Source organism: Palaemon carinicauda, chromosome 3 (assembly GCF_036898095.1).
Source record: "Palaemon carinicauda isolate YSFRI2023 chromosome 3, ASM3689809v2, whole genome shotgun sequence".
In the NCBI taxonomy this organism is placed as follows: Eukaryota; Metazoa; Arthropoda; class Malacostraca; order Decapoda; family Palaemonidae; genus Palaemon; species Palaemon carinicauda.
The window spans coordinates 142,838,187-142,851,018 of record NC_090727.1 but is presented as its reverse complement, the minus strand read 5'-3'; the positions used below and the strand labels follow the sequence as shown (position 1 = coordinate 142,851,018).

At 35.5% G+C, this 12,832-nt stretch overlaps 1 protein-coding gene across 10 annotated transcripts in view; it reads right to left on the bottom strand.

Annotated features, from left to right (window-relative positions):
* The window catches only part of LOC137638585 (BRCA2-interacting transcriptional repressor EMSY), a 75,031-nt gene that overhangs the window by 45,412 nt on the left and 16,787 nt on the right, over positions 1–12,832 (bottom strand). For 8 of the 10 annotated variants that reach the window (XR_011044158.1, XM_068370784.1, XM_068370778.1 and 5 more), the window contains exons 4-12: positions 12,618–12,802; positions 12,131–12,284; positions 11,383–11,602; positions 9,867–10,001; positions 8,653–8,815; positions 6,373–6,465; positions 3,393–3,518; positions 2,918–3,081; positions 236–293 (exon numbers count right to left, since the gene is read on the bottom strand). Coding sequence is in view for 9 of the 10 variants with exons in the window: in XM_068370784.1 (XP_068226885.1) it covers positions 236–293; positions 2,918–3,081; positions 3,393–3,518; positions 6,373–6,465; positions 8,653–8,815; positions 9,867–10,001; positions 11,383–11,602; positions 12,131–12,284; positions 12,618–12,802 (1,298 nt within the window). In the remaining variant the exon portion in view is untranslated. The remainder of the gene's footprint in view (positions 1–235; positions 294–2,917; positions 3,082–3,392; positions 3,519–6,372; positions 6,466–8,652; positions 8,816–9,866; positions 10,002–11,382; positions 11,603–12,130; positions 12,285–12,617; positions 12,803–12,832) is intronic. The other 2 variants (XM_068370780.1, XM_068370783.1) reach the window with 2 other exon arrangements.

Here is a 12,832-nt window from a genome sequence, read left to right as displayed (position 1 = left end):
AAACTGTTTGATTGAGAACTTAATAAAAAACGCTTGTAAAGTTATCTTCAAAAATGTGTAAAACTCTTGTGTCAAAACAAAACAAACTACAGTACTGTATACTGTACTCATGACAAAAAAAAAAAAAAAAGTTGAGACTCCTAAGATGATACATATCTATGTGTTTAGGACAAAAATATTCATGTCCTAACAGACACTAAAAACACTTCAAGATAATCATACTAAAATTACTTACTTGCTTCTTGCCGTATCTGGATGGCTTTACCCGGCGTAACTGGTGGGCCTGGTCGTACCTGAAACATTCAATCAATAGTAGTAGGTAAAACTGAACTCTTTTAACCCTTTTACCACCAAAGGACGTACTGGTACGTTTCACAAAACTCATCCCTTTACCCCCATGGACGTACCGGTGCGTCCTTGCAAAAACCTGCTATTTACATTTTTTGCATATTTTTGAAAATTTTTTTGAGAAACTTCAGGCAAATTCCAAGAGAATGAGACCAACCTGACCTCTCTATGACGAAAATTAAGGCTGTTAGAGCAATTAAAAAAAATATACTGCAAAATATGCTTGAAAAAAAATAACCCCTGGGGGTTAAGGGTTGGAAAGTTCCAAATAGCCAGGGGGGTAAAAGGGTTAATAGGCAAAAACCAACATTTAATGAACTTTGCCATGCCATAAAAAAATGCCATGTAAAAATTGTTTAAAACAAAACTATTAGAAATTCTATCAGAACAATAGTAAAGGTTCTTTGCAATAGTACATGTGTATCCTTCTGACTCCAGCTGCACAGAACTAAGCCTAATATCTATCATTTAATCCCTATGGTTTATTGTTAGTTAGTAGTTTGCCCTCATTTACTTTACCTAGCTCCATTTCAATTTATCTTTTGTGAATAAATTCTTTAAACTAGCCATATGAAAGTCTAGCAATGTAATTGTGATAATTTTTTACTACAATAACTTCTGTGAAGAAAATAACAGCCTGTTGCATATTATTCAATATTTAAGTGACTTTTGAATTCAATGTTTAAGTTGCTTTTGAATTCTGAAGTAAAACCATGCAAATACACCAAATCCCCAAATAGGATAAAAACTTATCCTCGTTAACAGTTTTCTAAACAACGAGACCGCCATTGTTGTGTACTATATTCAAGGCTGAAATTACTGCACATGCAAAACTATACAAAGCACACAAGTCAATCACTATATTTTTATATCTAGAAAAGACAAAGTAGTCCACCTAACAAGCAGTTCAAAATCATTCAGACATATTCAATACTTAAATACTATATATTGAAAAATGCATTAAGGAAAACAAATTATCAAATAAAGAATCAGTTGGTTTACTCCAAAGAAAAACGGTATTCTAACTTCCAAAGTTGCCTTTCAGTCTCTAATGATAGTTTTAATAGAATAAAAAACTTGAAAGATTATTCTAAATTTTCATTTTTCCTAATTATGCAAACACGAGTATTTATGGAAAAAGACATAAAATTTCAACAAGGCAGGAATAGTTCTGGTGGGTGGAGGGTAAGCCCCACCCTCCCAACAATCCTTTATGAACTCTCTTTTGAGCTTGGGCCTAGAACTTGCGAGGTAAGCAAGGCAGGGAATTGTAACTTGAGTAAGGTTTGTAAAGTTAGGAAAAACACAAATTACTGTAAAAATTTGTGAATTATTCTTATGAAAATACAAATCGTAATCCTTTAATAGACTTATCCTTTGGAAGGAGGAAGTCTTTAAGAACCAAAAACTGGCTGGTTTATTTTCCAGAACCTCCAAAGGTGGGAAGAGGAGATGAGGAAGTTGTAGAAGAGAAAAGCTTATTTGAGGCCCTTGCATCAGCCAGCAGCTTCAGGAGCCTCTCCTCAGACAGAACACAAACTATGCCTGAGGCAGTCCACAACTGCCTCAGGTCAAGGTACTTCCTAACATCGTTGTCGGTAAGGTACAACTAAAGGCGAACTTAAGAAGGAAAGGCACAGGAGTATTGCCTTAACTAGGGGAAAGTGATAGCTCTGCTTTCCATGAATTATGCCCAGAGTGCAAGCCAGGGTCCCCTCCTCTTTTACGAATTTCTTCAGAGGACTCACCCTTAGAGGAATTCAAAGGAGGTGCAACAGGTTGAGAAGAGGAAGGAGAGAAAATGGAACTAAAGTGCATCTTTGGAATCTTCTTAGGCATTGCCATGTCCTAAACCGTAGAATCCCTCGGTTGTCATTTTGCCAACCTCCACCCATTGCAGAGGTGGCCACAATCTGAACTCGTCAAAAAGGGATGACTCCGAACAGTCACAAACCCTTTGCAGAACACACAGATGAGTATTCACAGCAAGCTTACTTATATACCTGTCACATTCTTTGCTAGGTTTTCCAGGACACACCCACGTGTCTGCATGATGAATATCCATCACACGAGAAGAAAAAGCAAAAAGAAGTTTAACATAATAGCCAGCAGAGGCAACAAATACGTCAGTATAGCTTGCTGCCGAAATTCAAAGGGAGTGCATAGCCGACTGTTTGATGTGGGGCTTACCGTCCATCTGCCAGTAACTACTACTAATGGCCGGTTCCAGCCGAGCCGATATCATACTCCTACTAAAGGGCGATTGTTTGTATTCATATAGGAACAAACAAAACTTTTGCTTGCGCTTTGACAAAGAATCGTCATATAACAAAGATCTGTATCATTATACTGTACCCTTCCAGAAAAGGCACAGCAAGACACAAGAGTACCATAATATAAAGGCAATTATATAGCACATGCAGCAGCAATCTAAACAATACTTGTATTTCCCGGATGCACTATAAATATCACTCTTAACATAAAGGAAAATGAGATATAAATCATTCACATTATCTGGCTTCTACAGCCTGATTTTGATAAAACAAAAATATGCCATGTATTCTCCAACCTGTATTGTCTGATGAGTCATGAGATGGCTTGGTGGTACAGTATGCGATGATGGAGCAGAAGACCCTATCATACCAGGTGGGCCGCCAGAAAACCCAGGGACTGAACCAAGGTGACTGCTTGATCCCATATTACCTGATCCACTACCAGAATTGGCTTCTACACCTAGTCAAGGGAAGAAAGTAAAGTCTTATAATGTTCTCTGTATGTGTAGGTAATATTATTCAAAATCCAGCAATTACTGTACAGTATTCAACACTTTTCTTTCTCCAAACATGCTCCTATGTTAAAGATATCTTTCAAATTTCAATAACTATCAATATGATTAAGTCGTCAAGTTCCTTATGAATTTTAAAAACATGACCTCAAAAATTTACTTTTAAAACATTTAAGAAACAAACTATTAGCAAGCATGAAAAATTATTCTTTATAAGATAAAATTAGTATTGAAACTATGTGCAAATTGCATACTGTACCTCTTTGTGGCATCGTTGGTTCTGTATGAAGAACGAGAGAGTTTGATCTCTGCCGAGGTCTGGGAGGCAAGGCTCCGGAGGGCACCCTCGGCCTCATTCTATTGACGTATGTTCCAGGGGGCATTACTGGAAAATGTAAGGAATAACAGATTAAGCTAAATAAAAAAATTTCAAATCATTAAAGAAAAATGTTTTTCATTTGGGAGCTAACAAACATATCTGAAAAACACAATAAACAACAACTGTACTTAAACATTACGTAAGTTTGAAAAGAAACCCTTTACCATGTACTTGTAATAGCCAATGTTTTGAGAGAATCTCATCGAACTATACCTTCAAATACATTACAAGAATATACCATGCAGTAATGTATAGCAGTAGGGTCATACTAGATAATTATTCTTTAAATTTTCTTTTATATAAATTTTCACATTTATACAAGTATATCCATTAGAGAATATCAGTTTGAGTACCGTGTATATCCTAGTGATAATACTAATTTCAGTACTGTAGGTTGGCCAGTACACCAGCCATCAGGTGAGATACTACTGCTAGAGTTATTGGATCCTTTGACTGGCCAGACAGTATTACATTGGATCCCTCTCTTACGTTACGGCTCATTTTCTTTGCCTACACATACCTCGAATAGTCTGGCCTATTCTCTCCACATTCTTCTCTGTCCTCATAACCTGACTACACTGAGATTACCAAATAATTCTTCCTTGTTCAAGGGGTTAACTACTGCAATGCAATAGTTCACTGGCTACTTTCTTCTTGGTAAGGGTGGAAGAGACTTTAGCAATGGTAAGCAGCTCTTCTAGGAGGACACTCCAAAATTAAAACACTGTTCTCTAGTCTTGGGTAGTGCCATAGCCTCTGTACCATGGCATTCCAATGTCTTAATTTAGAGTTCTCTTGATTGAGGGTACACTTGGGCACACTGCAATATCTTATTTCTCTTCCTCTTGATTTCAAGTTTTTTATAGTATATATATTTATGAGATCTAATTCAATGTCGGTACTGTTTATTTTGATTGTTTATTACTTCTCTTGTAGTTTATTTGCTAGTTTTCTTTCCTTATTGGGCTTTTTTTTCCTGTTGGAGCCCTTTGGCTTATAGCCTCTAGCTTTTCCAGCTAGGGTTATAGCTTAGCTAGTAGTAATAATAAAAATAATAATAATAATACTTCATGTTTTCTTACTGTGAGAAAACAGATTTTCAACTTCAGTCACCATATATTCAATAATAAATTCCGATGTCGACTTTCTACGAAATTCCACAGAAAATTCATAATATTTGTAAGTACTGTACCTCCACATTCCTAATTTCTGACTGCTAGTACACAAACATTGCCTAATAGGTTCACTGCAGCATCTATTAATTTTTATGAGGTATTTTTCAGCATTCACTAGTCTCATCATCATCTCCTCTTACGCCTATTGACGCAAAGGGCCTTGGTTAGATTTCGCCAGTCGTCTCTAATTTTATTTCTTAACAGTTACAAGATTTTGGAAATGCACGAGCATATAACACAAAATATTTTCTGAGCTGTTTACAAAGTTTTTTTTTTCATCTTCACTGACCACTCACTGTTACTTTTGTCTCTTTTCTTGTGAGGTTTAATTTTCAACAGTTACAAGGTTCATTGCACGAGAGAAATTATTAATAAAAATGCATAACCATCTGTTAACAATATTCATATCTATTAGTAAAAGAAAGCAGTAAAGAGAAAATTATACATAAGGAAATGAAAAGAAATTCAAATAAGTCGCCCATTTACAATAAAATTCAAGAAAAGAGCAAACATAAAAAAGTAAAAATTGCTTGATATTGCAAAGTAATAAGCTAAAGAAAATCATGGAGGAAAGGAAAAACAATAAAAGTACAGTATGTGAAATCTGGGAGGTACCATTTCCTATTCTTCATTAGCATACTATAAACTGGTTAAATAATAAATACCCCACTTAAACATACCGTTTCCTAATCTTTATTACCTTATTATAAACTGGTTAACCCTTTTACCCCCCAAGGACGTACTGGTACGTTTCACAAAAGCCATCCCTTTACCACCATGGACGTACCGGTACGTCCTTGCAAAAAATGCTATAAAATCCTTTTTTTCATATTTTTGATAATTTTTTGAGAAAATTCAGGCATTTTCCAAGAGAATGAGACCAACTTGACCTCTCTATGACAAAAATTAAGGCTGTTAGGGCAATTTAAAAAAAAATATACTGCAAAATGTTCTGGGGAAAAAAACAACCCCCTGGGGGTTAAGGGTTGGAAATTTCCAAATAGCCTGGTGGTAAAAGGGTTAAGAAAATGTGATGATCTATAGCTTACAAAAAAAAAGGCCCGATACGCTACTTACACAATTCTGTACCTTCCCAGATGCACTATGTCAAATACTGTAGCATCCAAGAGTTTTTATTTATGCGCAAAAAGAATATATGGCTCCAACAAATAAAAAGTAGTTATCACAAAGGCATAGGTAACCACTTTTTCACAAAGCAGCATAACTATCAACAAACTTTGAGTGACGAAAAGTGATTTAGTACTGTGGAATTAACCCCACTTATAAAAACAATACTGTAAGCAAACCATATTCTGCAAATTTTCCAAAGACAAAAATGAAACTTAAATAAGGTATAACCAGCGAAAGCTTTATCAATGTAGCCTTTGGCATATATAAAAATGATTAAGGTACCACTAGCTGAAGCTTCACTAACAAAGATCGCCTGTCGAAAGCCATGTCACAACAACTGAATTCACATACAGTACTAAATTCAAATCTACAATCAGACCATGTGAGAAATAGAAGCCAAAATAACATAAAGCAACACCAGTAATCCGATAGAAAAAAAAAAAAAAGGCCAAACCATAGCTTCCAATAACTTAATCATCCTTCAGCCCAATTCTAACCCTACTGTTACATTACCGCCACCAAACACGTGACATTTGCCCAACAATTATTCTTACCTGGCTGAGGAATTCCCCCACCCGATGCACTCTGACCCCCACTGGCATATGAAGTAGGTACCATAACATTTGAAGAAGAGCCAATGCTACCACCTGAAATTCAAAGCAATGACAATCCTTCTACAATTGCTAACAACAAAAGCTTGAGGAATTTTCACATGGCTTAAGACAGAACAAATTTCCAAATGAACAATAGTTTCTAGCGTTTTCCCATCCCTTTTGGTCCAACTAAATAAAAAAAATATGGAGAACAATTATTAGTTTTTCTGCTATCACAACTTTTCAGTTATGAGAATCTTCCATATTCAAGTTTATCTAATACTGTTATTTATTCTTTATAATTTGTACAAAACCTGTTGTTATTGAGTCCTATTTCTACTCAGCCCTAGGTAAATATCAGTATCTCTTCTTTCTAACTTGTACAAAACTTTCTATTCTTAAAACTCTTTCCTACATATGGTATTCTGCACCCAAAAATTTTCCTAACAGTTTAAACCAATTCAAATATGTACAATACCCCTCTAAACCAGATGATTTTTTTTTTTAATTAATCATGTTTCCAACTTTATACCTCTGTATACATACAACAAAAATCAATAAAAATATTACTCGGGACAAACAAGGAAACTGTAATCAACTTGCACACAGTATAGGCATTATTTAGAAACTTCTATCAACCATAATACATAAATGAAACAAAAACAAGAGATTAAGTTATATGATAAACACAGCAGACAAAAGTATTTAGATATTGAATATCAAAACCACCACAAACAAGACGGCCAGACATAGTCTGACTATTATCATCATTGTAAGAGCACAGAAGTTGAAATTTGGAACTTGCACGAGACAATTAAAAATTGGAAGTAATGTATTCTTAGTGGAAAAAAGATCATGATGATGAGGTAAAAGGGCAGAATCATTACAATCATGATCAGATGTGCTGCAAAAACCATCGAAAGTCCCCTTCAGGTGTAAAAGCTTAAGGAATCCATTGCTACAGTATTTGTAAATAAATGTCAACATTTAGTGATCAGTCTTGGCCCTCAATCACTGAACCTCTTTTGTCTTGCTGCACTATTCTGCAGATGAATATAACAAGGAAATAACTAGATTAGTTAACTATTCTGGCTCATATTCAATATTTTTCTCTAACCATCAGGCTTAGGTATAACAAAGCTCTTTAAGTGACAACTACTTATAACAAAACATAACTAAGTTGTAAGCAACATCTTTTTGCTTTATAAAACTAAGAAGCCAGAAAAATTTCAAAACAATTATCAAGACTGAATAGCCCTTAGGAGACTGAGGGGCAGGACCTCTTATCTATAAGCTTAGTATTAAAAGCTTTTTAAAGTTAATAACTAATACCAGAAACCTAAAAAGAAATTCTAACAAAACAATGAGATGTGACCATTATAACCCCTGCAGTATATGAAATCTAAGGACAAGTTTTATTTAAAAATTCCTTCGCTCTTTGTACACCATTATCTATGTTGATCTTCATGTTCCTTAGCAAAAATTCAAAGTTCCTTTCTACTGAATCTAATCCTTGCCTAGCCGATACAAAAAAAAATTCTTCTTTGAAATTAAATGGTTTGTGACCCAATTGGCTTTAGGACTTTACAGTTTATAAGCGTGTAGGTCACTTATGAATGGCATAGGCTTAGGCACAGAACAACTCCTTTGAAACTGACCATATACACATGATCAAGGTGCAAGCACTCTCTCCATCCAGCTAGGACCAGTGGCAGTGGCTGGTGATGACTCGGCAGGTAGACCTACAAGATCCCCAATCGCACCAGTCATCCCTGGCTCACAAGGATGGCGAGGCTGCAAATACTACTAGGAATTATCAAGCTTGAGAGAGGCTAAAACGCCCATCCAACAGATTGCCAGGGAGGCAAGTTTCCAATGGGCTACTACAACCCTATAAGCCTTCAAGTTTTTTTTTCTTTCATATCCACACAATCAGAGATCAAGCACATTGGTTTGAAAAACTTTATATAATCCCCATAGTGCACTTAAAAATTAATAGCCAATAAACTATTACTTTACGTCATTTGAAGCCTTTCTTTTCTCATGACTTTAAGAAGAACGCAACAAAACAGATTCTACTCTGCTAACAAGGTTATTCACTACTGGTGCCTTTACAAAACATCATCCCTGGTAATACACCCCTTTCATAAAAAGATTTTAAAAGGAAAATCATCAAACATCCAAGATATTGAAAAAAAAAATAATCCCAACATAAAAGGAAAATTCTGTTCAGCTCCTTACCCGTCTGCATTTGATTTGAGGATATTGGGCCAGGACCTGCTGGCATACCTCTCATTACAGTGGGAGGGGCTCCTGGCCCCCCTTTCATCACTGGGACAGTTAGAGAACGTTGATACATGTTACCTCCAACACCACTTGCTCCTGAGGTAGACACCAGTATTACCTGAAATTTTAAAACTGAATGAAGCATCGACATTTTTATCTTATAAAAGTCTCGATAATTTCAGCACTATACGTATAATGCAAAATTGTTAATCCTTGTAAGCCGGAAAGCAGTACAGTAATTACTCAATTTAACCAACTTTCCCCAGAATATTCACAAGCACCCAAGTCTAAAATGTGACTGAGGCCATGTTTATCCATATTACAATATGTGGATAATGTGGGAGGTTGGGCTGTGGCACCCTAGCAGTACCAGCTGAACTCGGTTGAGTCCCTGGTTAGGCTGGAGGAACGTAGAGAGTAGAGGTCCCCTTTTTTGTTTTGTTTCATTTGTTGATGTAGGCTACCCCCCAAAATTGGGGGAAGTGCCTTTGGTATATGTATGTACAATATTGTAGAAAAAGATTTGCTCTTAAACTTCTATTTTGAGGATTACCAATATTGTAGTCCCAATTCTGTTTCACTCACTGTTTTCGGTTATGTATCTATCTCGTGTTCAGAGTACAATGGTCGTTATCATAGAATTTATCCCAGGCTCACTTTAAATTAAAATTTTATAAAATCATTGAAGTAATAAACAATTTCTTTCACACAGCATACCTCAACATTTATCTATATTACTTTAGAGAGATTGTATTACAGTTATCAACCCCTTTCAACAGGTAATCTAATGAGTTTCTCGAATTGGAATTTACCATTGTTAATAACATTTCCCAAAATCACTACCATCATGACAAAGACAGCTCCTCCAGATAAGCTTCGCTACTGGACCAAAGGCACATAGGTTTCTTTTATACCATACTGTTCCATCTACATAGTGGGAAAGGCATTTAACAACCATTTACAGAAACTTACAAATACAATAACATATTGTGCTGGACTTATTTTATTAGTAATTGACAAAATAGTTTTTTTTTTTTTTTTGTCAGCCGTTTTTAATTTTCTTGAATGGCCAAGATTCTTTTGGATTTCAAAGGGGCAAAGGTCCCAACATTTCCCAAAAATCTCTCCAGAAAGAAAAATCTATCAAACAATAAATACATGACCCTTACCTTCTGAGTATGACCACCTAGAGTGGATGTCGGCGTGCCAGGGGTACCTCTGGTGACATTACCAGTAACAGTTATTTTCATGGGTGGTCCTGGGATTGGTCTACTAATTCCCCCGATCTGCAACTCATAAAATTTCTGTGAGAAAATCAATTTCTTTTTGCCATTGCAATATAAATTATAATGCTTAAATTATAAAATTTATTTGAGAAAATCAATGCATTTTTTCCATTGTAATACATAATGTTTAAATTATAGTAAGAATATTGTGTGATGACAAACTGCTATTTGTCATTCATATCAATGTGATTGGATCATCCCCAAAATCTTCTCTACTTAAAAATTTATTTCAAGATTTTTTGGTGGTACTAAATCCTATGAATATTCCATAATCATCCTGTTGTACAAAAAATATTTTTCCTATCTTACAAGGATACAAGTTTGATACAATAACATTGTTACAGTTAAATCCTATCCCACTAAATGGTGATGAGAATGCCTCCCAGACCCATACTAACTAGGCCATCAAATATATGGAATAAAGAGAACTCCTTCTCCTTCCTCCAATATCCATGACTCCAGGCAAAGGACTGTTACCCATCTATAGTTTGGAGGACAAATGAGCCACAACTAGATCTAAATCCCTACCTTCCAAATGTTTACCCGGCACACTACATGTGAGCCACAATGCTTCCATTAATGGAGTATAGATTAGCATAAGCTTACAGACATCTTATTCTTAACTTTCAAATAATGGACTACGTACAGTCCAAGTTGTCTCTTCAAATCACAAGATGTAAAGATTTAAATTTCTTGAATATACTGGGATTAGATGCAAGAAGAAATAATTATAGCTTGCTATACTATATACTTTCCTTATCCTTTAAATTCAAAACCATATACCTAAAAAAGATTAATCACCTTTATAAGCAACATAACCTAGATTATGTTGCCAGAAGCCAAAGTGTGGCTATATATTCATTTAAAAAGAATGACTGTTACTGATATTATATTACCAGCTCCTTTTTAGTTCTTACCACCTAGCCTTCTCAATCTTTTTACAATCCTTTGGATTTTCATAGCATTTGGGATGAGGGAGATCATTCAGTACCTAAGTACAACTGGGGGAAAACACTACAGTTGCAATGAGAATTAATAATAACGAGATTGGATAACATGATGGGGAAAGAAGATTTACCGGAGGTAAAGTAGATAGTAAAAAAAAAAATGGCTACAGCTAGGTGCTTAAGGGATGCTGTGAAGACAATCAAATAATTGGCAATCCATTGCTTGGGATACTAGCAAGGTATATTCATATTCAATATTAAAGTCTTTACACTACTGTAATATACACCTACATTTTTCTCCAGTGACCTTGCTGGCTGCCATCCTTTCTTAGAGCAATACACAAGTTGCATATAATTTTCTCTCACACCACAGCTGTCCCCTTTTTAAATACAATCTAATTCTGACAATTATTCAACACCCTTGACTTCATACATTGTTCTTATCCTCTTACTTGTGGTTTGGTTGGTGTATTTGGCGTTAGAGGTTGTTCCCGACTAACAGGTTGAGGAGGAGGAGGCGGCAATGGGTGATCAGTTGAAAGAGACCTCTTTCGTTTTCTTTTGTCACTCCCAGCACTACCCATTGCCATAGGACCCATGCTCATAGGGCCACTACTTACTGAAGACGCGGTGGTGGTGGTAGGAGCTTCCCTATTTTCTCTATTCTCTTTACTGCAACAAAAACATCAATTCTTATAAAAAAAAGATCCATCAACAATCTACAGTACATGCTAAATACCAATGACAAGAAATGAAAAAAATATACTCTGATACTCATCCTCATTAATTTCAAAATTCTAGACTTTTCATTTTTGGAAAAATACATTAAAATGGTGTCATTTACTGCAGTAATCTCAAAAGTGGAAAACTAAAAAAAATATCGAGTAAAATGACATGAGTTTAGCGAAAATAGTTCCCTGGGTGATGTTGGCTGATGACATTGGACTAATAACATTTGGGAAAATAAATCTCAAATGGGTAAGGGAGAAATAATATGGCTTCTGGATGAGAGATACAATATAACAAAATAATGTAGCTTAATCATTATTCAATAAAAAAATATGACTATCTAAATTCTTTTTAATGACTAAATCCCTTTCCACAAACTAAGGTTCTAAAAGATCTGCAGCCTCATTATTCGATACAAGATTTGATGTAAGTTACGGTTACGGCTTATATCACAATACCATCTGTACTTACGACGATATTCTCGCAATGCGAGCTTGTGATTGTGGAAGCGTTGTGTATAGACCCTGATCTGCATTATACTGCTGGGGAACCATGGCTCCCGATATAAAACGTAAACCTTCAGTCTCTTCCTCCGAATCTGTGGCATCAGACTCGCAACCAAGATCTGACGGTATAATGGAAGAAAAAAAAACAACTATAATGAATGGCTTGAAAAAAAAACCATACATTGTTATAATTTCAGAGGATCATAGCGCTGCTGTCATTTCAACGAGTTAATGTAAATGGGGCATTTTTTTTTAAACATTCTTACACAGGCTCAAGTGTGCTACATGAACTACTCGCCTTCAAAACTCAACGTCTTTTCTTTACAATTCTACGAAAATCATTACAATTTCAAGAATATCTAAATAGGATTTAAAAGCATTAGACTGAATAGAAGTGTCTTTATTTTACACTTATAGCCATTATGTGGAAGTAAATAATTATCAATACAGACCATCAAACTTCCCATAATGGGCTGTTGCTGCTGGTGGAGGCATTTTTGAATTCATATTGTAATAAAGCATTGCCATCCTAGTTGCCAATGCTGTATATGCAGTCTGAGGTGGCACTCTAGGCATAAGGGGGATTAACCTTCTTCCTTCTACTGCCCACTCAACTCCTGTATTAGGGCCCGCTAACCTGAAAAATAAAAAGACAATACCGTAATGT